This window comes from Caretta caretta, chromosome 12 (assembly GCF_965140235.1).
Source record: "Caretta caretta isolate rCarCar2 chromosome 12, rCarCar1.hap1, whole genome shotgun sequence".
NCBI lineage: Eukaryota > Metazoa > Chordata > Testudines > Cheloniidae > Caretta > Caretta caretta.
This window is the reverse complement of record NC_134217.1, coordinates 30,585,016-30,609,931: the sequence shown is the minus strand read 5'-3', so window position 1 is coordinate 30,609,931 and position 24,916 is coordinate 30,585,016. Positions and strand designations below refer to the sequence as shown.

At 41.6% G+C, this 24,916-nt stretch overlaps 1 protein-coding gene and 1 long non-coding RNA gene across 6 annotated transcripts in view; one reads left to right on the top strand and one right to left on the bottom strand.

Annotated features, from left to right (window-relative positions):
- The window catches only part of LOC142068670 (uncharacterized), a 115,194-nt gene that overhangs the window by 54,877 nt on the left and 35,401 nt on the right, over window positions 1-24,916 (bottom strand). The gene's annotated exons all lie outside the window — the stretch shown is intronic.
- ADAMTS18 (ADAM metallopeptidase with thrombospondin type 1 motif 18) overlaps window positions 1-24,916 on the top strand; it is a 97,850-nt gene that overhangs the window by 69,423 nt on the left and 3,511 nt on the right. For all 4 annotated transcript variants that reach the window (XM_075118429.1, XM_048816532.2, XM_075118428.1 and 1 more), the window contains 6 exons: window positions 7,315-7,456; window positions 8,873-8,999; window positions 13,327-13,531; window positions 16,629-16,820; window positions 17,430-17,642; window positions 19,591-19,738. In XM_075118429.1, the coding sequence (XP_074974530.1) occupies window positions 7,315-7,456; window positions 8,873-8,999; window positions 13,327-13,531; window positions 16,629-16,820; window positions 17,430-17,642; window positions 19,591-19,738 (1,027 nt within the window). The remainder of the gene's footprint in view (window positions 1-7,314; window positions 7,457-8,872; window positions 9,000-13,326; window positions 13,532-16,628; window positions 16,821-17,429; window positions 17,643-19,590; window positions 19,739-24,916) is intronic.

Genomic DNA, 24,916 nt, shown 5'->3' with positions numbered 1-24,916 from the left:
GTAGTAGGATTCAGAGTTTTGATTCAAGCCCATCTATGAACATTACACAGATGCAGTATGAGAAAATATAAAAAATATTTAGTGATGGTTGGTGGTTCTAAAGAGTTGACAAAATGAATGATTATTTCTGTAAAGGGCAGGTAGGCAATAAGTATCATGACAGCTTTTTGTGGTTCTTGTTTTAAAATATATTTATTTCTAATGATAACTTTTGTCTACCTGCCCTTCCCAGAAATATTAATTCATTTTCTCGACTAGCTACAAGCACCATTTGTAAGTTGTCTTGTACATCATGCGCTGTCAGGCTTTTATCTTAAGTCAGTGAAATTAATAAATATATTACCAGTGGCTTAATTTATGCTTCTTATATGAAAACCCAGTTTAAAACTAAAAAAGCCAGTCATGGAAAGGATGTATTGATAGACATTTAAAAGGTTTGACTCACAAATTTAGGTCTTACATGGGAAACCTGGGATAGCAATGAAAAAAGGGCCTTAAACAGAGAAGCAGATGCACAGCTGGTTTAGAAAATTTATTGTTTTAGCTTTGAAATCAAAATTAGCAGCAAAAGAAAAGGTTTATTTACTCAAGAGAATTCAATTTATCCATTGTTTTAACATTTTATGCCCTAAGCAAAAGCTGCAGTCTTCTTTCTTCAGAATAGATTTGGCAGATTCCAGCCAGAGAGCCTGTGGTTTTCAGACTCAAGAAGCTGTAAATTTTATAACTCTGCGCACTGTGGTCCGAGCTGCTGAGTGTTGTGTCTGAAGTCAGGTGGTTGGTGTGTTAAAGGTAGACATTAAACAGTTCTACAGAGGACCTGGAAATGTTTAAGAAGGTTGTTTGCCAGCTGTAAATTTGGGAGCAAATGCCAGTTGGCTGAAAAGTCTCTGGAATGAATCCAGTTAAGTAGACTTAAACTGGAGGTCTTTCCAAATTTGTAGGTCTAACAACTTGGCTATATATGCAGACTTTAAATATTGGGTTATTAAGGAAGGGCTTTATAGAGAATGTTTGAAAATATGATAGAAGAGCTATGTATATGCTTGTTTCTTTGGCAAATTGAAACTTTCATTGATGATAACTTAGATGAGCATTACACAATATGTTTAACATGAATGCCATGGAATATAAATTATATTTATGCAATTTTAAGTTGTACAATACCTGGTCTGCAATATTTTAATACAGCTAGATTATTCTCCTGTTACTAGGCTGAGCAGGGGTGTAAGGAGGCATTAGGTCCCTCCCTCCCCTTGCTCAGCATACCCAGCTCTTACATCCAAATCTGCTGCAGAATGCAGTCCCTGCTCTCCCAGTATCTCCTCCTGGGATCGAGTGGTTAAGGAGGGGTTCTAACTTAGGCTGCTTACTGGCCAGAGTAGCTGAGCAGGTATAAATAGGGAATTAACATCTACTCTTCCACTGGCTGCAGTAATTTATTCTCCTTTATTCACCTTCCCCAACAGCTTCTAACACCTATTTTTAAAACCATCAGCAGTCCAAGGCTGCATGTAAAAAAAAATAGACTCATTTGCAAAAGCAAACATTTGTAGAAATAAATAATAGCTAATTAGTATTGGTAGTGTCACTTAGCATCAGAGTCCTATTGTGCTGGGCACAATGTAATTACACCAGTGGACCTGGTCTCGGACTATATATATGTCAGATTATCACTGTGTCACTGGCACCTGTCCTCTTACGGGAAGGTCCGACAAGGTATGATATTGTTACAAAAGGGGCATAAAGCCTTTATGAATCAATTTGCATGTCATATGGCAGCATTTGGTCACCTGAGCAGGGCTAATGAGAGCTATCTTTGGAGACTGCAGTAAATATAAAACATCCCTTTGTGTAAGGTCTTTGGGGCAGGGACTGTCTTCTTTATTTGTAAAACATGTAGCACAGAGGAGTCCTAGTTCATGATTAGAATGCCCATGTGCTACTGCAATAGAGTTAATAAATTATTATTATTGAATTTCTTTTGCATACTAACAAATCCTTCACAGTAGCCTTTCAGTTTCTTTTATAGGCCAATCTGGTAGCACTGACATATGGCCTGACATGGCCCATTGTGAGACCCTAATTTAGTTGCTTATATCGTTGCCAAACTTTAATAATTTGGGCTGAGGTTTCTGCCTCAGGATTCGGGGGAGGGGAGGTTTGTTTTCTTTTTTGGAAAATTTCAGCCAAAAGAGCTCAGCCCTTTCTGAGAGCGAGGACAGAGGGGGAGAAAATTGATGTTTTGACCATGTTAAAATTTTTTTGGTGACCTTTAATTGGAAAGCTGTAGCACTCCCAGGCTTTGGGGCAGGGATTTGAAATTTGGCAGGGAGGTGGCCTTCAGGTCAGGGATTTTCCCTGTGAAAATCTGCCCGAATTTGGCCACGTTATAAACCTTTGGAAAAAAATCATAGTTTGCGATGCTCAGAAGAGACTTGTCAGAGCACCATAGCTAAATTCCCCAGAGATTCTGTCTGAACTGAGCATGCTTCAGCCCAGGCCTGAGTAGGACTTTCCCTGCAATTGTAACTCTAGGATGCTGTGTGCGGGAGATGAGCACCAGAACTGAGATCAGGATTCTCGGTGCCCCCTGCTGATGTCCAGGCAGCAGCGTGGTCAGTTGCATATTCCCAGAACACCAGACATTGGGTGCTAGTGGATATGGCATTGGCCTGCCCCTGCTGGCATGACCCTACCCCCATTGGCGTGACCTAACACACACAGTACATGAGAGGTCACACTGCCCAGGGGATGCCATTTTAAAGACCGAGCGTACCACTGGCATGGCCATGCACACATGCTGTGCATGAGAGGTCATGGTGGCAGGGATGCGGAAGCGGCACATCGTACATTATGGTGTCCCCCATCTGATAACAGACAAAACCACATCCGGTTTTGTCTCAGAACCAGATGGAGAACAAACATTACAAAAGTAGGACTGTCTGGTTTAAAAATTGGCCAGCCTACCAGGCAGCGAGGAGGAGGAAATTGCCTGATTCAAATGCACAGGGGACAAGAGCCAGACCTGGGAGTGGTGGGGGGAGATTGAGTTAGGGAGTCTGGGTGAGGGGAACGGAGACTGCTACTGGAGGTTGACAAGAGTGTGAAATTGGACATAGGAGTTGAGGTGGAGAGTTGGCTTCCAGGGCAAGGAGACTGGGACTGAGAGTCAGTGGGGATGGAGAACATGGGTGAGGGCAACTGGAGGCTTGGGGGCAAAAGAGACAGATTGAATAAGGAGCCTGGAGGAGGGAACTGGGAGTGGTTGAGCATAAAGACTGGGGACAAGAAGCCAGTGGGGCAGGGGGAACTGGGACTGGAATGAGAAGCCTGAGGAGTGGAGACTGGCTCTGGCAAGTGAGGAGAATGGGACTGGGATGAGGAGCCAGGGGTGGGAAAGATACAGGACTGGGACAGGTGACAGGTTGGAGGAGATGGCTGAAGGGGTCAAGCTTGGATTAAATGGGCCCACTAGAGCACGCCTCCTTGCAGAGGCTGGAATGGAACCCAAGATCCCTGCATCTCAATTCTTCTGCCGTCAGCAAGAAAACCACTGGAACAGCTGTGTCTCTCATCCCTCTGTAAAGCTGGTCTACATAACAATTTGCAACTTACTATTGTTATCAGTTACTCTGTTAGCTGAGGTGACAGGGATCTTTTTGGTGGATCTAAAGGTTCCAACCCTGCTGGTGGCTCGTGCAGGTGTCAATATGATGGTACATGATAGAATTTCTGTTTATTCAGTTTGCTTTTTTAAAAACCTAGCAAATTATACACCTAGACACATTAAAAGAGCATTATTAAGGTTGCAAAGTCACGCAGTTGAAAATTAGGAAATGCCAGAAATAAGGTTGCCTGGGCAACACTAATTTTTCCCTCCTGCGCCCCACCTCGTGCATGTGCATTATGATACAGTCTTTAATTACATGATCACATCTTGTGATCACATCAGTATCTTCTGACAGGACCCCTGCCTCATTCAGTGCACAGAATGGACCTGCTCTGGGGACGGAATAGGGCTGTACAGTGAAGGAACCTGTTGTCTGTAGGACTCCTGCTTTATTTGTTACAGAAGCTGGAAGGTGTGTAGTGAATGAAGCAGGGTATTGTAGGAAGAAAAAGGGTGGTCTCATGTTAAAGGCAGTAGAATGCTGCCCTGCAAAATTGGATTCTATCCCTGCCTCTGCCACAGAGTTACTGTGTGATGCTGGGCAAGTCACTTACGCCAAACATTTCACAGGTGGCCACTAATGGTGTGTTTCTCATTTTATGAAAGTCCAGCTTGAGACCATGGGGCTGATCTCTCTCCACTGCAACTGAAGTCAATTGGAATTGTGCTTTGAACATATAAAGTGCTCTATGATTCCTACAATAAAAAATCAGGTCCTAGGTGTCTCAGATTGGGCACCAAAAAGTAATGGACATTTTTGACCTAAATCTCTCTGTACTTCAGCTTCCTATCAGTAAAATGGAGATGATACCCCACTGTTATTTTACTGGGGTGTTGAGAAAATTATTAATGTTTGTGAAGAACCCACATGCTATAGCTATGGAAAAGTCGATGACAAAATTAATAGTTCTACCTTCTAAGCATAGTTTGATCATTGTGCAGTAAATAGGGCATGGAGCCACGCATTAAACAGTGAGGATAAAACTAAATATAAAATAGCAGCTCATAAAGCAAACATCACCCATTGTGTGCACCAAGAAAGGCAGGGTTCCTGTGGACAAATAGTATGTGATCATGTAGTTAAAGACTGTATCATAATATATATGCACGGAAAGGCCAAATTAAGGTTACACAGACAACCTTAATTCCAGTATTTCCTAACTTTTGAGTGTTTGACTTTGCAGCCTGAATCATGTAGTTTTTCTGAGTATTATTACTAGAAGGTGACACTTGATTCTATCTTCATATGTGTACTATAAACATTAATATTGACTATTTTTTAAAATGTGAGAATGGATAATTACTTTAAATACTATTACACACATGCATACAAAACATATCCTAGTATTGCCATGAATCAAACTCTGTGCTCGTAGCCATATGTTGTTTCCACCACTGGTTTCACATAAAATACCCAAACTTAAACTCATCTGAGTATTAGGTGTTTTGTATCTGAATCTTGCAATAAACCAGAGTATGCTATTATTCTGCTGGATTAATATATTTTGCCTGTTACAGTCCTGAACTCCTATATTCCCAGTTTGGATCAATATCAAGATTCACAAACTGAAATAAAATATCTGGCTAGTAGCAATGGAAAATATATCATCCATTTTTTTCCTGCAGATGTAAATAGCACTCTGTCCAGATCCTTCATATGTTCAACGTTATTGCACTGGAGTTCATGTACATTTCTTCTAAATTTTTCACTGTCATGGGTCATTTCTTTTTTCCAATATATACATTTTCAGAATAGTTTAAATCCCTTGACTGCCTTTAAAATATTTATTATGTTGCTCTTGATCATAAAAAGATACAATGAAAGTTTGCTGCTGGTTTTTGAAACCCCTCTGTTTAGCAATGACTGCTACCTACATAGATCTACTCGTGCAGACATTTGGTGATACTGACTGCCCACCATATTTGATTAATGTCCCTGAAGTGAGTTATTAACATAGACCGGAATCCTATTTTAAACTCTAATGCGTATCAAACCCTGTGGTTAGGAAGTGAAGTTAACTGCACCTGCTCTCTATCTTTGGAGTGGCTATATTGTTCAAGGAATAAAACTTAACAGAACATTGTAATTTTAGAAGTATTCTATGCAAGGCACAGTTTCTACTGAACATGGATACTAGTGTATTTTAGCTGCTAAAACTCCCCTAACTAAAAGAAATATTATAAAATGGAAATTTCTGCTTCAGTTCAAATTTGAGTTCAAATATGTGTCAGGCTTTTATGAAGCTTGTATTTATTTTATTTTTTTGTTGGAATGACTGCAGTAAATTTTAGGAAGTTGTTCCCATGAAAGGTGCAATGTAATTCACCAGTAATATATTAAATATAGTGAAGACACACACTGAGGAGCACCACCAGCAGCCAGACCACCCGAATGAAGTGGTCACAGCATTATTATAATCAAAAGACCTGTTTTCTATAAAATTTCTACTGTGGGCCAGGTCTTCCCAGACCAAAAATAGGATGGGCGATATGCCAATGCACAAGGGAGCGATACAGACTTCCCCATATTAGACATGCTTGGGCAGATCTTGGGTGATGTAATTGTCATAGCTCCATTGACTTCAGCCACCCTCCGCCCTGCAAACTTCTCACCAGCAACTGCATTTGCTGTGGATTTACTGTGTGACTATAAGCATGCAGGAGTACCTGTTTAGAGGCAAAACAGCTATTTTGTGTCCCCTGGATCCAAAAGCAAGAGAGAGATCTTCAACCACATCTGCGCCAACCTTTACCCACATTCCTACTTCACAAAAAGAAAAGGAGTACTTGTGGCACCTTAGAGACTAACCAATTTATTTGAGCATGAGCTTTCGTGAGCTACAGCTCACTCCTCAAATAAATTGGTTAGTCTCTAAGGTGCCACAAGTACTCCTTTTCTTTTTGCGAATACAGACTAACACGGCTGTTCCTCTGATTCCTACTTCACTCACTCAGACTCTATGTTAGCAAGGTATTTAGCACTGAAGCAATGGGACTTAAACGCTTTGTTGAACTGGAGTTCAGTGCTGGAAAGGATCAGTTAGCTTAACATTCTGAATAGCATGGGACACTGAGTTTCACCCAGCATCAGAGACTGTGGCTTCAAGCAAGCAGCTGAAACACCACAAGAAAAGTCCAGTACCTGTACAGAACCCCAGTGGATTCAGGGATCCACATTTTAAAGAGGTATTTATTCTGAGTAGCCAAGGAACATGTGGGGCAAGACCATACTGAGAAAAATATTTATCATGGTGCCTTTGGTGTCACCTCATACTAGCAGATGCTATTTCCACTTCCTGAACCTGATATAACTCCCACTGAACTCAGTGGGCTCTTTCCATTGACTTCCAAGGGTGTTGAATCATGCCCCACATTGCGCGCAATATTCCACTGTGTTCCCTGTTGCATGAAGTGCCATCCCTGCCAAGGTTTGGCCATATCACACCACTATTGGAACCAGGACATTTCAGTGTTACAAAGGTGCATTGTAGCTGCAGGAGTTAGTTCTGAATACTCTTTCAGAAATGTAACATGTATAAAAATACTCCATATAGACATCTTTAAACATTCTCAGCTACCTTAAGAATTCCAGAATTTGCGTATTTTTTAATTCCCCTCTTTTCCCCCCCTATACTATTTAGATCCTGTTACAAGGCAAAAATCGAGGTATTGCTTGGGAATACACATTCCCCAAGATCATCAATGAGAACAAGACATCTGCCAAAAGACATAGCTACTCCTGGGTGACAGTGCAGTCAGACTGCTCAGCTTCCTGTGGCGGGGGTAGGTAGTTCTCTTACATCCCATCCTTTCTTTCTTTCATTCCTTTTTAAAACACACTCCACTCCAAATCCCTGTAGCTTTGTAAAGGTCTAAAACATCATGTTCAGGAGGCAATAGAGAGCATGTGTAAATTTAATCCCAAATAGCTGAGTTCATCAAAGTCTATCTCTGAAAGTCCATGTAGCTGAATGATAAACCTTTCCTTTCTTTTTCAAGGAAAGATTTTATTATACATTTATTTACTTTTTCTAAATCCTGGAAATTCTGTCATTAAACCTAATTCTGGGACAAAGAGTGGAGACAGGCAACAGGCATGTGAGAACATGTAGATAGAAAATCTAAGGGAGGCTCATGAAAATATTTTGTAAGTTTCGTTGACATATTTACCAGCAAATCAGTGGAATTACTCATGGAGTAAGGTGCTATTCAGCATGAGTAAAGATATCAGAATCTGCCCCCCTGGGAGTAGCATACAGGTAAAATCTCTATTTAAAAAATAGATAGCAGTAGCCCGAAATGCCTTTGTATTTCCCAGATTTCTCTTTGTTGTACCCACAGACTGTATGTGAAGTAAGTTACAAAGTAGAAAAGTAAATCTATGGAATGCTCTTAAATCATTCGCAGCCCCAAATGAAATCAATGGACTATCTCTTTATGGAATGAGCCTCGTATATGTTCCACAGAAAGTTTCAATGGGATTATTTGTGTGAAGTAGGGTGAGAAGAGTTTGGCTCAGAATAAGTTCACTTGCAGTCAAGAGCATACAGCTGTTTTGCACATTTACCAGAGTTTGGGTCAGAATTGCTTCATCAATTCAGAAGGCCCGGAAGTTCCAAATAGTTTGGGTTCAGATCAGTACAGTTTTCCTATGATTAAATCTTAATATGTTGAACTCATAGGCAAAGTTCCCAATTGACTTTTCCCAGCAAATATGGTTCAAAGTAGATATGCACCAAGAACAGCAGCCTCAAAGATCGTAAAGATAGCTATAAAGGTAGAATAAAAAGTTGACAAAAGGGTTTGATGGACAGTTTCTAAACACCCGAGAAAAGCTCTAAGAAATTTTCTCTGCTCGTTTCTGCAGGTAGACAGAACTCAAAGAGTGGCTTGGTGTTTGAGTCTTACATTTACACCTTACGATCTACCTGTGGTTTTAATTTCTGCCAATAGATTGTTTGTCATAAAAATGAAATACCTGAGTTCAGTGGCAGCCGTCGCACCTATATTGCAGAAAAGTGAATTAACATTAATACAAGTGGCCAATTTGCCCCCACCCATGTTACTCCATTGACATCCATGGAATTGTACTAGGGATGAGTCTGGTCTATGTTACTTAACCTTCTACACCAATACCCTAAATATAAGGAGCAAATGTAACAATTTATTTTATTGTATTTCTTTTTAATATCTCCTTAGGGCACATTACAGCAAAAGCTGTTTGTTTACAAGATCATCGTACACGAGTTAATTCCTCCTTTTGTGGCCCAAGGACAAAGCCTTTAACTGAAACAAAACTGTGCAATGCTAATCCCTGCCCAGCATAGTAAGTGTTATTTATTTCTGTAGCGTTACCTTGTGTTTGCTGTACTTTCTGATAGGCACATAGAACTGTATATCTCGCTAATTGGCTGAACCCACCATAGACCTGATTATTATTATTATATCAACTCAGCACATTTAGTGAAATTTAATGGGATTTGTTTCCCCATCCAGGAATATGTTGGTGGGATAAGTCAAAAAGATTTGCACTGTGGAATGGCCTTGGTTTAGTTAAAGTCTATAGTTTGTAATACATTTAACACCCTTAAAAGTGGTTCAGTAATAGTTTGAAATTTCTTGCAAAATTTTAAAATTATAACGCAGGACATTAAATCCAAATGGCAAATTATACAGTAGAGGCACAAAAAAATAGAGATAAGGTTTAAATAGTGGTAGCATATCACGTGAGAGCCCCATATGCCTGCTTCAGCAGTTTCCTTGGTTTGACTTTAGCCACACTATTGTCTGAATACTAATTATAAGTAATCTTCCTAACCAAACAAAATCTGTTTGTATGTGACTTATCTTCTGCCAAATGTATTTTTATCCAATGGACTCAATTTCTTGTAGACAGAAAAAACAATCTCTGATGTTTCCAGCAGTCTTTTTTAGTTATTTATAAATGCCTTCATATCGACTTGGCATTGTCTTCGTATAATGTTTCTAAAATATAACATTTATTTTAATCATGCAACAGGCCACGTATGCAACTGCCTTACTATTAATGGGAGCTTTCCATGCCCTTTGAAGCTAGTATGTCAGACATACTGCTAATAAGAATTAATAGTGAATAAAAACATTTTTGACATACAACATCATTCGTCCATGCTGCATTAAATAGATATTCTCAGATTCAGTAGTGTAAGATGGGCAGTTGATGTATTTTAACAGAAAAACAGATTGTTTTGTAGCATAACACAGAACACAAAGTTCAGAATATTTGGCATTCACTAAATGCATATTTGAGCTATGTATAGGACCATATCTTCAGCTGGTGAAAATAACTCCCATGAACTCAATGAAGATTGTATCATTTGAGGATGTAGACCATTATGTTACAGTGTGCAATAGCTTCCACTCAATTCATGCTGTAAATGCCCAGATATTTACGGTAATACATGATATTGAGAAATCAAAGAATAACAAGTGGTAAGCAGAATATAAAACATGTATAAATTTGGTAGGCATAATAGGCAAGAGATAAAGACAAATGTGTCTTACTTATCATTTAAGTTAATATGATATTGACATGACATCATAAAAAAAGAAGACAAAGCTTTAAGGTTGAAGGAAAAATCCTTACTGCACAATGAGAACAAAGATTCAATATGAGAAGGAATAAAATTACTACTCACTTCATGCAGCAAGAATACACAAAGGCATCGGAACTGCATACTATTATGATTGGAGAAAGGGCTGCCAAATCTAGTCATAATTATTGAGCTTATTTGAACTAATGGACGATACTCTTGAAACATAGCCAAGATACTCTTGGAAAATGGCAGTTTACAAGAGGCATAAAGCAGGTTTATTGAACTCTTCCGTATGAAAAGGTAGATTTTCTAGGCAACTACTGTATGTAGGCTCTTAAAACTAACAATTTTTTTTTTGGCTGGTTTACCTATCAAACTGATCAGTACCATTAGTATAACTAATTAAAACCTATAGAATTGATTAGAACCAAGACTTTTCCAGAAGCATATGTTTCAAGGTAGGCTACACAGGAGAAGACAGTTCTTGAATCCTAGTATTGACCAGATTTACTTGAAATAAGTGTTATATTATTTTCCCAATTTGAAAAAACATTTATTTTCTGACAGTGCTATTGTCAAAAAGCAGAGAGAAATCCGGGCTGAGTGAAAGCAGGTTGTTAATCAGGATGAAAGTCTAGGTTTTTCAGATTCCCACTAGAGTGTTAAAAGGCAACTTCCATGCTTCTTTATTGTTTCCTTAGAAAAGTCTTCCAAGCTTTCCATATCCGTTTCCATATTTAGTCCAAGAGCAGCAGACCACCGCAGTCCTGAAATTGTATGGAATGCCTTTGGTGCATGATGTGTGTGTTAAAATTCCTTTGTCCTTAGAATTGGTAGCTTTAAACTTCCCACAGCTTTTGGTACCTGGAGATCTGGATTGTGATTCAGGAGTTCTTCTTTTCCCAGAGGAAATCTCCCAAGGGAGCCATCATGCATTTTTAAACATGCAAATTAATTTTGATTTCACGCAGATCTGAAATACAGTCTGGTGAAACGGGTGCTCATCTTCCACATAGTTACAAGAGTTCAAATACTTTCTGTTTGATATAAGCAGCTGCTCTGGTTGCCATAGGGCTTATGCTGTGATCGTGGGTGGGAGAGTTGGTGGCCCATGCAGTTGTGAATTAAAACGGACAATCTTGATGGGTCCATAAAATAAAAAAGAGTGAGAAATCCCATTTTAAAAGATTCAGTTTAAATTCAGAGCTTGATATTGGGAGAAGGTTTTGGAGACTCATTAATTTGATTGGATCAGTTCATGGTTCTCCCATAGGCGCAGGATTTGTTTATATGTTTCCTTGTGCTCCCTCCATCTGTTCATTGCATCCACCTGCTATCTATAGTCTTTCACGTAGATTGTGAGCTCTTTGGGACAGGGACTGTCTCTTTGTTATCTGTTGTATGCCTAGCACAATGGGGCTGTGCACTGTACTACAAACAATATTGCTCATTTTCAAAAGTGAACCCCGCCTGTGCAGTTCAACAATACACCTGAGGACCCTGTGTGATTTTTAGTGACAATATGCATCAGGGAACCTTGTTGGGTGACTGGAGTAGTAGTAGTCAGCTGGTTAATTTGATAATGTTTTATTTAGATTTCATATAATCTGGCTGGTTAAACTGCCAAAAGTATTTGTCTTGGGACATCATCTAAATCCTCTTAACTCTAACGACAGGGTTACTGAATTTAGCAAACCATTTCTTTGTTGCTTTATTTTAAAGAGCAAGAGAACTTTGTAAACAGATTTATTATCCAAAGCAAAGAGAGGAAGACTAGAATTGTGCAGCACCAATAATACACGTAGGTCCATGTGCATTAGCATCCATATGCTTATACATTGTGGGTTGCATGCATGGAGGCTGAGCATCTAGAAAATGGTGCTTTTGAAAAATTTGGTCCTTAGTGTTCTCCTTCTGCCATACTGGCTTCTCCTTCAGAGTCTGTTTTGATAGGTCCTCTCTTTCTTTTCCAACACTCCTTTAGGGTTTCACAAGGTTTTGTCCTTGGCCTCCTCCTCTCTTTCCAGTCTCTCATTTTCTCACAAGCCTTCAACCAATATCTCTATCTGGCCACATCTGACCTGTTTTTTCTCTACCATAACCTGTCCCTCCCTCTGGCTGCTCCTGCTGGAAATCTCACCATCAACTAAAACTGAACATGGCCAAAATCAAACTCCTTATCTTTTCTCCAAAGCCAAGCCTGTTTTTAGCCAAACAGGTTTAAATTAAAAAAGAAGACCGGACTTCAAAAAGAAAGATGACTGTGGTAGGGAGGACTTGTTAGCTAGGTTAGTTGATTTTCTGGGAATCATATTCTTTATCTGCCCAAAGAGAGAATGTGGTAGATTCTCTGTAGAATTCAAAATTCCATTCTTTATGCGCAGGCCCATAGGTGTGTTGACATGCATGTGCCCTAGCAGAACAAGCACCAGTAGAAATTAAATATTCGGCCAAATCCCGTAGTCTTAATTCCAGCTCAGCTAACACCCCCATTGAGTTCTCTGTGAGGCCCTCACAAAATCAATCAACAAATGATGGCCCAGTTATGTAGCGTTCAGGGAGAGTTGGTTTTATTTATTTTAAAAAACCCATCTTTCTGATGAGTTGAACCCATCAAGTTGTCCAACATCAACCTGTGTGACTGCATGAGATTTTAGTGTGCCCTTTGTTCCTCCCCTCTCTCCTACTGTTTGTTGCACTCACATGTTGTGTCTTGTTTCATATTAGATTAAACACTCTCTGGGGCAGGGAATGTGTTTCTCCTTGTGGTTGTACAGCATCTACCACAATAGGATCCCTAATCCTGATTGAACCTTAGGGCACTGCCACAATGCAAATAAAAATAATAATTACTGGGAGTTGTTCCTGAGCAAGGGCTGCAAGATTTATTCTTCTTGCATTTCAAAATGTTCTTGCAGATGGACTGCATGAGTCTTGCGCAAATTATTTAACGGCAACACCGGTCAAATGGATTGAATAGATTGGATTGTGCATTTGAACTTAATCTTCACTATACTGATTGTATATGGTGCATTATAGTCATGTGTTTGTAAGAAATAATTCATTCTCTCCTATCAGCTGGTCGACAGGTGAATGGAGTGTATGCAGCAAGTCTTGTGGTGGAGGGCAACAAAGTCGCCCAATTCAATGCGCCCAGAAAAAGACTTTTCAAAAGGAAGAGGTGGTAGCACATTCTCTTTGTCCAGTCAGCACTCCAGCCCAAGTACAGAAATGTAATACCCAAGACTGCCCACCTGAATGGAGCCCTGGACCATGGACTCAGGTAATCTAGATAAATAGTCAGAATGTTTTCTTTTGACAGAGGTAGCTGGAATGAATGTGTATAGAATAGTTTTCCTGACATAGTTATATCCTGCCTACCTTGGAAGGTCTGTGTAGGAAAATAATAAAAATAATCTGCTTTGTTTTTAGATAGCAATTGTACTAAACTAATCAGAAAGCATGGCTGGTATAAGTGGATGCATGGACTTGCATCTGTCTACCCTAATTTGGAATTTGTCCCTCAATCAGCAGAGGGAAAAGGAGGAGCTTCCTAGTACACACAAACAGAGCCACAGGATTCTCTGGTTTTCTGAAGGACAAGTCTCTGTGGTTTCCTTAAAGCCATAGCCCGCCCCCAACCCCTTTCTGACATTAGTTCATACAGCAATATTAACATTTCTCAGAGAAGAATATCAGCAGAGGTACCACTAATGGAAAAAGAATGGGGTTAGAATGGCACATCAGTGCACACATGCATTTTTGAAATGCGGACAGATGAAGTTATGTTTTACTCAATGATACGTGTAGTAATCACATATTTACTTTGGTTAGTGTAGCCCATTCCAAGTAAGTAATTTAGTAGTGCAGTAAATTATTATTAGTGGCATAAGTCAGTAGCAACGGGCCCCCAGGCAGATTTCTGTGTATACACACCCTTTTTCAGAAATGTATGAAAAGTATGAATACTCTGAAGTTAAAAACTCATTTCTGCTATTTTTGCAATGATGCTTGTGCTGGCACATAGTGAATGTTAATTTAAGGGTAAATGAACTGCTGTGAGAACTGACACTGTGGGCCTATGTCAAAAGAAGCAAAGTCCATTTTAAGTTCTTTGGTCTTCATTTAATGAGCTACAAGATTGATACAAATCTGTTGTAAAAACGAACGTTTTTTAATTGTAGTACTCTTTGTGAGAGTTTAGAGAGGACTGGATCTAGGTGGTCACAGTCACAGAGGACATAATGCCTTTTGAGGAGAACAGAACTTCTCATTATCCTATCAGATTGCACAAGAAGAACAAAGCTGCTCAATGGGCTGCAGTCTTAGAATGGTCAAAAATAATTACTATTTGTTTTTCAGTGTATAAGCAAATCTCTGGAATTCACTGTTGCAGAAGGTTGTGAAATCAGATATTATGGCTAATTTTTTAAAGGATATGGACAATGTTTTCAACACCGACAAAGTTTGCAGTTACAAAAACAAAAATAAAGGAAATAAAATTCCCCAGTTGGCAAGATACATGATAGAGGTTTCTATTGAAGCTAAACAGTTATCAACAAAGATAAAAAATGGAAGAGTGTTTAACTGTGGGACCAAAGATACCTTTCCCTTCTCAAAAAAAGAAAAGGAGTACTTGTGGCACCTTAGAGACTAACCAAAAAATCCATTACAATCTACATACCACACAGACTATGCTGACAGCTTGTGCCTCACGCTCTCTAAATTGGTTAGTCTCTAAGGTGCCACAAGTACTCCTTTTCTTTTTGCGAATACAGACTAACACGGCTGTTCCTCTTTCCCTTCTCAGTTATTCATCTTTTACTTTTGACTTTGGTGTTGTCATTTCACTAGTCATGCAGTCATTAAGGTGTTTCAGGACCAGAATTTCTAATGTTAAAAACAAATTTAAAAATAGCTTTTCTTCGGGGCAAGAGGGAGGGGTGGGCAGGGCTTGAGAACCTTTCAGATTTTCTTTTACATCATACAGAAGCAAAAAGAGAAACCCAATCTTTCCCCCTTTGCTATACATCTGTGAATTTGCTGTTTCAGTTTGGGATTTCCAAAGGGACTTAAGAAAATTAGGCTAAACTCCTATCAAAATATAATGGCAGTTGGGCACATAACTTCTTTAGGTCTCTCTGAAAAGCTCAGTCTCCATCTATCATGTTGCAGACTCTAAATACATAAATAAAAGTGTACCCCTCACAATGTCAAATCTCTTCACAGACAGATAGGGAGAATTCAGCTCAGTTTATGGGAAGACAACAAATCCAAGCCTTTCAGTGAGCACAGGTTACTGTGCACTGAATTTGGATAGAATGTTTTTAAAATGTCCATAGTCTAATATGCACTTTGGTAGCACAGTACACAGGCTTTTACATGCGTATGATTAACCCAATGAACTCTGGTAAAAAAGTAACAAACGGAAAGCAAGTACAGGATGGTAGGAAATGTGCAGAGTTATCTCAGGGCTTTCATAATTCTGCAATTTCTGCTCTAGAATATATTCAGTTGGTGCATTTTGTTTCAGCCACAAAAAGCATATTTTAGATTTTAAATCAACATAATAACAAACAAAAAATAAGAATAACTCAATATTTATAATGTTTTCTAACCACAGCCAAAATATCCCGACTTCTAGTCATGGCTTTGCCAAATAACTTGCTTTGTGGCTTTGGCTAAGGCAAGCATATGCCATTCTCTGTCCCAGGTTTTCTTTTGAACTGAGATCCATTCTCTGAAGGAGCAAGCGGGGGCTATCAGTGAGTTTGTTACGTCTCCCTGATTTGCAAGCTTCACCTGCTCTAGCCCTGGCCCTAGCAGAAATTGGAGCAGCCTTGGAGCCGCTGTAACTTACAGCAGCTGGCTGTGGCCTTCAAGGGACCAAACACTAATTGAGATTTGGAAGAGTACAGCTGCCATCTACCTCCTCCCATCCTCTATGCCAGGGTGGGTTTGGGTAACATAGGAACCCGCTAGTGTAGCTTTACACTAGCTGAGAGCGCCCTGCACTAGGGAGATTCTCAGCTGGGCAGTTAGGGCCAGATTTCAGCCCCTTTGTGTTGCCAAGGGCTGAGAGAATCTCTCTTTCTGCTTCAGTTCCCCACAGATAGAACAGAGAATGCTTATCTTCCGTAGTGGAGGGCTGTGAGGGTTAGTTAAGGCTACACAATAAAATGTTTAACTCCAGGTTTGAAAAATAAAAAGTACCACAGAAGTATGTTTATTACATTACATTTTCCATAACAGAATTACAGGTTTAAGTTAACAGCAGTGGCTACAGATAAGATTCATTACGGCTTCTGTGTTCTGCTGTAAATACAAAAATCTCAATTTTAAGTGTCCCAAACTCAAATGAATATTTCTTTCTGCCAAAGTGTTCCAAGACCTGTGGGAGAGGCATGAAGAAACGGGAAGTCCATTGCAAAAGCACCAGCCCTTCCAAGCTGAAGATCATACCAGAAAGTATGTGCAGCACAGATCACAAGCCAGAATCCCAACAGACCTGTGTACTGGGACGATGTCCCAAAAACGATCGGCTCCAGTGGGTGGTTTCTTCTTGGAGTGAGGTACAGTACCACAATCTGAATGACGGTCTTGCTCTCTGCAGAGCTCATAAAAGAGTGCTGAAACACAAGCATGCATGGAGCATATGAGAGGGGGAAAAGTGCTATGGATTCAGTAAGGGTCATGATCTGATGAAAATACAAACTCTGGATCAGTCATTTATCAGGGTTTTGCCTGTAACTAATATAGTCCAAATTTTAAAAAATAACTAGTAATTTGTGGCACCTTACTTTTTAGGTGCCCTACTTAAAATACCTGGAGAGGCCTGATTTTCAGAACGTGTTAGGGCACCTTCCCTCCCTTTAAGATGTTTCAATTTGGGCATCTAAAAGATTGAGGTACTCAAAGTCAATTTTGAAAATTTACATCTTCTTGTCTCAAAACACTTGGCTGTATCCTGCTGTCAGTTTTTATGCCAGATCCCCCCTGGCTTCACAGTGGTTTCCAAGATGGCAGAATTCATACTAGTATGGAAATATCTTCCCATGATCTTTATGTTTTTATTTTCCATGAGGCATTCATATTTCGACAAAAGTTTATCCAGCTTTAGTGGAACCGATATTAATTTATGGCAATGTATTATTTTAAAAGCATGTGCTTCGTTTTTTTAGTGCTCAGCCTCCTGTGGCTCAGGTATTAAAAAGCGGGAAATGAAGTGCAGCGAGAAAAGCATCCATGGAAAATGGATCACTTTCCCTCAGCGAAGATGTCGGAACATAAAGAAACCAAACATAGAACTAGAAGAAGCATGTAACAAAGGGGCTTGTCCACTGCAGAGGTTATACCGCATGGTGTCTGGATGGTATTCCTCACCCTGGCAGCAGGTATGACAAAAAAAGTCAGCCTGGAGGATTTGAAGTAGGTTACTCCTTTCTCTCCCAACTCAGAGCTCTCCATTCCTAATGCCACTTTGTCTTTTGGTGTTTATGGAGTCAGTAGGGAGTGTACAGTCCCCTCCGTGTGGTAGATCTAACCCTGTTCTCCCACAATTGGTCACTGTGGAATGGAGAACCTCACATTCACCACGTGGGTCACCTTGATGACCAGAACAATAACCCTCCCAGTTCAGTCCTCTTTGAACACAACCACACATTGTAGTCAGCTGTCAGAGTTAGAAATATCAGGCCAAATTGTGTTCTCCATTACACCCAGGCAGCCCCACTGGCCTAACATGTGGTAATAGGACATGATGTAACCAGTGAGTGGGAATGGCTGGTACGTAGGGCAGTCAGTCCAAAAAGTCGACTGGGGCATGGTGAAGTCAGTGCGCAGGCAGCATTGGTGTTTGGTGAAACACCTTCTGAATCATGGATAATGCCCAGGGAAACTGCACAAGCAGACCATGCATAGTTGTGCAGCCATTCCAAAGAGAGGGCTAGAATAGAGTATAATCAGCCATAATGGGACTGTTGTATTTTAATGTTGATAGCCCACAGGAGTCTTCTGCATATAGTCATAAGAACATAAGAATAGCCATGTTGGGTCAGACTAATGGTCCATCTAGCCCAGTATCCTTTCTTCCGACAGTGGCCGGCCGTCAGATGCTTCAGAGGGAATGAAAAGAACAGGGCAATTATCAAGTGATCCATCCTGTTGTCCAGTCTCAGCTTCTGGCAATATTCCATAGATCTTGGACCATGCAGATAGTTTGGTATGATGTAGCTGGCTCCATATTCCTGCATTTTGGTGTAGCTAGTTCCTTTATGCTAAAATTGAAGAATCTCAGCTCTTACTTGTGGTGTCCCTAGCCGTTGTTTGCCAGAAGCTGGGAATGGGCAGCAGGGGATGGATCACTTGATGATTACCGGTGCTGTTCATTCCCTGTAAAGCATCTGGCGTTGGTCACTGTTGGAAGACAGGATACTGAGCTAGATGGTCCTTTGGTCTGACCCAGTGTGACCGTTCTTATGTTCTTATATGTGTTGCAGTTGCACTACATTCTATGCCATTTCCAAACTCCATCTTTCCATTCTTCTTGGAAGTGCACTGTAGATGAACCATTACATATCTGTATTTACAATGTATTAGAGCATCTGCACAGATTGTCTAAAATTCCTTAAATACTGTGATTAATTACTGGATCAGCCTGTATTTGTTTCTACATTCTTGCAAACAAGCTTCTGTATTTCTGGAACTGATCTACTTTATGAGTCACATATCTATGAGACACGTATTCGTTTAACATTGTAGACTTGCAACAATGTATGCCTGACAATTTTAATCAGATTATACCAATCACATCTGTCTTAAGGACATACTTGTCATGAAGCACATGCAAGTAAAAACTCACTCACTTCATAATACTTCAGAGATCTTCTTGAAAATACTTGTTTTTTTCCCAGATATTTCCACAAGTATGGCTTCACTGGGAATTTTACCTGCATTGGGACAGCACAACTGGGCCCAGAGAATCAAGTTTCAAAACAGATCAGCACACAAAATTGGGGCTAGATTTTCTAAAAATCTCATCTCCCATTTAGGTACCTAAATAAGTAACCAGATTTTCAGAGGTGTTCAGTGCAAGTTGGATACAGGGCTCTTTTGAAAATCTGGCACTTGCTTTAGTGGCTCAATGGGAGCTGAGCTCACTTGAAAATCTGGCTCTGACTGTGGGTGCTGAGCACCGGGACAACTGGCTCTGTGCTCTTTTGAAAATTTGGCCCTTAGGCTCTTTACAATTTGTAGGCCTCATCCAAAGCCCTGGACACTTCAAGGGCCTTGGAAGACCATCTGTGTTCTAGAATGTGGCTTCTCATCTTTCGTTTTCTGCAGTGTACAGTAACGTGTGGTGGGGGAGTGCAAATCCGTAGCGTGCAGTGCCTCCGGCAGGGGCAACCGGCAGCTGGGTGTCTGCCACATCAGAAACCAGCTGTGTCGAGAGCCTGCAATACTAACTTCTGCCCAGCTCCAGAGAAAAAAGGTAAACCATCAAACTCTGCGTTGTGAATTACATTCAATGGTGGGTTTAGTTCCTTGGAATTGTATAGCCTGACAAACATCACCTTTGCTAGGTATGTTCTCAGAATAGGTGTGCGGGGGTTGTATCTTCCTGTGTAAATTCAGTATCACCTTTGCGCTCTGCAATATATTAAATTCGGAAGTGCATCACCTCTCTTCATAAGCAGACATAAGGGGCTAGCTGCTAGGTCTGATATGTTCAAGAGGGGACAGATGTTTTTAAATGCAGGAACATGTTGAATCATAAAGGATATGTCTTTTTTTTTTTTTTTTTGCAGTTCGGGTTTGAGTTGTTTCTCCAGCTCCGGTTAAGTAAAGATTGGGCTGCACTGTGCATTACCTTAACCTCCACCCTCTTACAGTGCCTTCTGTTGATGGGAACATCCCATAGAGACATTGGCATAAAGTTAAAATAGTGACTTTTTTTATAGAGCAAGGGCAAACTGTTCTTGCTGCTGCAGAGCGGAGGCCCCTCATAGCTTCAGTTTTCTTTCATTTGTCTCTCTTTGGCTTCCAAGTCATGATGAATAATAACAGAAGTAACTCTTAATATGTACAACCCTGCAATTTTTCCTGTAGCTGTCACTTATGGCCCAGTTATGCCCTGTAGGCCCAGCTTACAGTGAACAGGCAGTGTGGAGTCACACCTCTCCAGTAGGGTTGCCAATTTTCTAATCCCACCAAACCGAACACTTTAGCCTCGCCCCATCCCCGACACCCCTGCTCCGCTCCTTCCCTGAGGCCTTGCCCCCCTTGCTCACTACATTCCCCTGCCCTCGGTGGCTCACTCTCCCCCACCCTCACTCACTTTCACTGGGTTGGGACAGGGGGTGGGGGTTGGGGTGTGGGAGGGGGTGAGGGCTCTAACTGGGGATGCAGGCTCCAGGGTGGGGCTAGAAATGAGGGGTTCAGGGTGCGGGAGGGGGCTGCAGGTTGTCTGGGGTGGGGCAGAGGGGTTAAGAGTGTGGGAAGGGCCTCTGGGCTGGGACAGGGGTTTGGGGGCAGGAGGGGGTGAGGCCTCTGTCTAGGGATGCAGGCTCTGGGTGGGGACAGGGATGAGGGATTTGGGGTGCAGGAGGCAGCCACAGGCTGGGGGGTAGAGCAGAGGTATTCAGAGTGTGGGAGGGAGCTCGGGGCTGGGGCAGGGAATTGGGGTGCAGGGCAGGTGAGGGATCCTCTGGGGGTGCAGGCCCTAGGATGGGGTCAGGGATGTGGGGTTTGAGGTGCAGGGGGGGCGGCTCACAGCTGTGGCAGGGGGTTGGAGCTCAGAGTTGGGGCACAGGCTTATCTCCAGCAGCTCCCAGTCAGTGGTGCAGTGTGGGGGCTAAGGCAGGCTTCGTGTCTGTCCTGGAACCGCGCTATGCCCCGGAAGCAGCCAGCAGGTCCGGCTCCTAGGCAGGGAGAGCCATGAGGCTCTGCATGCTGCTCTTGCTCGCAGGCACCACCCCCTAGGTCCCACTGGCCTGGAACCGGTGAATGGAAGTGCGAAGCTGGTGCTCGGGATGGGGGCAGCATGCAGAGCCTTATGGTCCCCCTCCTAGGAGCTGGACCTGCTGGCCGCTTCCGGGGCACAGCACGGAGCCAGGACAGGTAGGGACTAGCCTGTCTTAGTCCTGCAGCACCGCTGATCAGACTTAATGGCCCCATTAACGGTGCTGACTAGAGCCTCCAGGGTCCCTTTTCGATGGGTGTTCCGGTCAAAAATCAGACACATGGTCACCCTACTCTCCAGTCAGAATGTCCTGTCCCAGGGAGATTGCCACCTTGAGCTCTCAGGCATTCACATGCTGCATGCCTTCTATAGGGCACAGCTAGCTCTCCCCTACGCTATTGGCTAGCTCTCCCCTACACTGTTGGCTAGCTCTGCTGGCAGGTACATGGTGTGTGGGGACCTAGACATGGAACTATGCTCTGGTCTCTCCATGCTATCTTTGGGGTGTTTTGAAGCTCTAGCGGAGTGGGGCGGAAGCAGTCTCTGTGCTCCTCTGGGTGCAGGGGCTGAAATTCTCCCTGGCCCATACATGTGGCATGCAAAGAGGGGGAGGTTTCTTACATCTTCCTCCCTCCTCTCCTTCCCCGCCCCTATTGTGCATTATTGTAAGGACCAGGCAAAATTTCAAGTCTTTAACTGGATAAAATTCTCACTGCAGTCAGCATTTGGCCTGTATCATGCTATTCATCCCCGCATCCCAAAGTACTTTACAAACATTAATTCTCAAAAGACCCCTGGTGAGGGATTTTAGCGTTAGTATACCCATTTTACACATAGGAGCTGAAAATAGAGGTGGTGCCCTGGTTGAAAAAACAAAAGCCAGTGCCAGGTCATAGTTGACTTTCTTCAGGTCCTAGAGCAAGGTCATAGCAGCACTTGGACAAGAACACAGGCATCCGTACTCCCTGTCTCCTGCTCTAACCATCAGACAGTATTCTCTCTCATCCATATTGATTCCTGAAGCTTCACTGTGTGTGGAAAACCTATAAAATGCATTGATACATCAGCCACCAGGCCTTTGGGAAACATAATAGTGCATGAGCCCAAGAGGCAAGACAGGTACAGAAATAATATCAATACTGCTTTATCTGCTTTATCTGCACAAAGTCCATCCTCAGGATTCATCAATCAGCTGCAACTGGCCTGGGTAGGAGGAATGGATGAATCAGGTCTAAACGGGATAAGTAAATAACTGAACAAGTTTGCAAAGTGACTAAACAGTTCTAAAGACTCAGGAGTTAGTTCCAAATCTTCTGGGAAGTTCTGCTGTGCTTCAGAATTTGTTTTGTGAATTTATTAAATCACTTTCTCTCATGTATAGCAAAACCATCACCCCCCAACACGTCTTCCCCCAACCATATTTCATGTCTGGGCTGGTATCTGTTATTCATTTTGGTCTTGGCCAGTTTCTCTCCCTCCCCACAGCTGTAGAAGCTCTGTTTTGTAACTGGTTCTTCAGACTCTGGAGATCAATTCTCTCTCCACTGCTCTTTAACTCTCCATCCAAATCAGCGCATGGAGAAGGGGCCAGCTGTGCTGCAATCACATGGAAGCAAATCACTCTCAATTAACAGCCGCACAGCTCCAGCTCTGAGAGCCATTAGGGAGAAATCGTGGAGAAGAAATGAATGTTTCAGGGATAGTTGTCATGCTCTCCTAGACAATGTGGGTCTCCCCTCTAGCAATTTTTTCTCATTTTCATCACTCCACCAGAGACAGCAACAGGTACTGTAACGTATAGCCAGTAAATCCAAGCTACTTGGAGCATCTTAAAAGGAAAACTGCATTTTTTAAAGACATTGACATTTATGAAAATGAGGGACCATACTAACTGGAATCAATGGGAGTTGTTCCATTGACTTCAGTGGTCTCTGGGTTAGGTCCTAAAAGTAATTCTTTTCAAGTGCCTAAATCCCACCCTCAGAAGGGACTTATGTGCTATGGGTTTTGTTATGTTCCATTGACTGTGAACGCTCCCAAGTGCCTAGGTCACTTTTGAAAATGAGACTCAATCACTTTTTAAAATTTACCCTAAGTGACTAAGGAGCCTGACTGGGTTAGAAAATGTGTTGTGAGAACTTTCCCCTCATAATTCTGCATATACCTCTCAGTCATCACTTGCAATGCCCTTCCCCCTGAAGTCACAAGTCCTGTCTTGAGCATTCACTGTCAGACTTGGTTAATTGTGTGGTGGTTTTGTCTTGGTATGGTGGATAATGGGCCAAACGGTGCAAAGCTGGGACCATCTCCTTCCTACTGGACATTCAAATTGGAATTTAAAACCGGACTCTAGGGCGGAAATGCTACAGCATGGGATGTGCCACCTACTTCCCAGAGTGCAGTTTGTCCAGCGCCAGTCTGTTATTATGTGATGTTGCTTGCAATGTGTTATTGTGGAGGAAAGCATGTTATTAGACAATGATGTCTCATGTCAGATGATGTGCCTCATGCACATCATCTTTTGAGGGGGTTTCAAAACAAAACACTTAATCCTTCTTTAAAAAGAAGCCAATACAGTGAAGTGGCAGCGAATAAAAAAAGAGGGGTGTGTTGCTGCATAACTCTGGTGTTACAGATATGAGGGAGTCTGTATGGTCTGAGAGTAAGAGCATTTTTTCTGTGCCACCCCTTTAGTAGCTGAACTGAGAACACAGCCACCGGTAGCTAGATTTTTTTTAATAAGAATCCTTGTAAATTCCCTTTAGTGACCATGTGTACAGTAGTTGTGAAGGCAGAATGGAATGTTTTCCCATGCTCATTTAAGAGTTCAGTTTAGCTATAAATTTTTCTAAACCTCACTTTATGCTTCTTATGCTTTTTCAATTTGTTTATAAATCATCCATATGAATCATCACTATGCACTTTAAAAGAAGCATAAAGCAGCCACTGCAAACATGTAGAATGGGATGGCCATGAAATATTTTTTAACCAACTGAGCTGTGTGTGTGTGAATCATATACAGAACTACATGAAGCCAAAAATTCATCTGCATTTTAGTGTCTGATTTTTTTTTTTAAATTAAAGGTGGGATTTTCAAACACACAAAGTTGGCCTAACTCTGCTCCCGTTAAAGTCAATGAGAATGTCACCACTTGAAGTGGGAGCAGAGCAAGGCCGATGTTAAGCATTTTTGAAAAATTCCACCCTAAATTACTGTGTCATATAATCTGATAAAAACCTTGATTATTACATTGGGGCCCCGTTCAGATTTTAATGAATGAAACATTCATATAAATGGCAGAATTTAGATGTCTCCCCATTTGAGGGTGCAAACTTGGGTCTCAAAAGTAGGGACCTTACAATAGATTTTGCTTTGTGGGTGCGAATTTTAACCCTTCTGTGCACTTAGGCTTAGATCATTGAAAATGAACCCTCCTCCCCACACCCGTAAAATGTGGTACATGCATGTACACAAGCAATTTTGTGCACACACATACAGAGCTTGTGGTCTGAACATATAGATTTATTTCTGTAGAGTGTGTATACAAACACACACACACACTCTCAGAGCCTGAGCTATTTTCTCTGCAGATCAAAGAAAGGGTAGAGTAATATTCATTACTAGATTGTCTAGTCTAGGCTAGATTGTCGGGCTCAACGGGTAGTGATCAATGGCTCCATGTCTAGTTGGCAGCCGGTGTCAAGTGG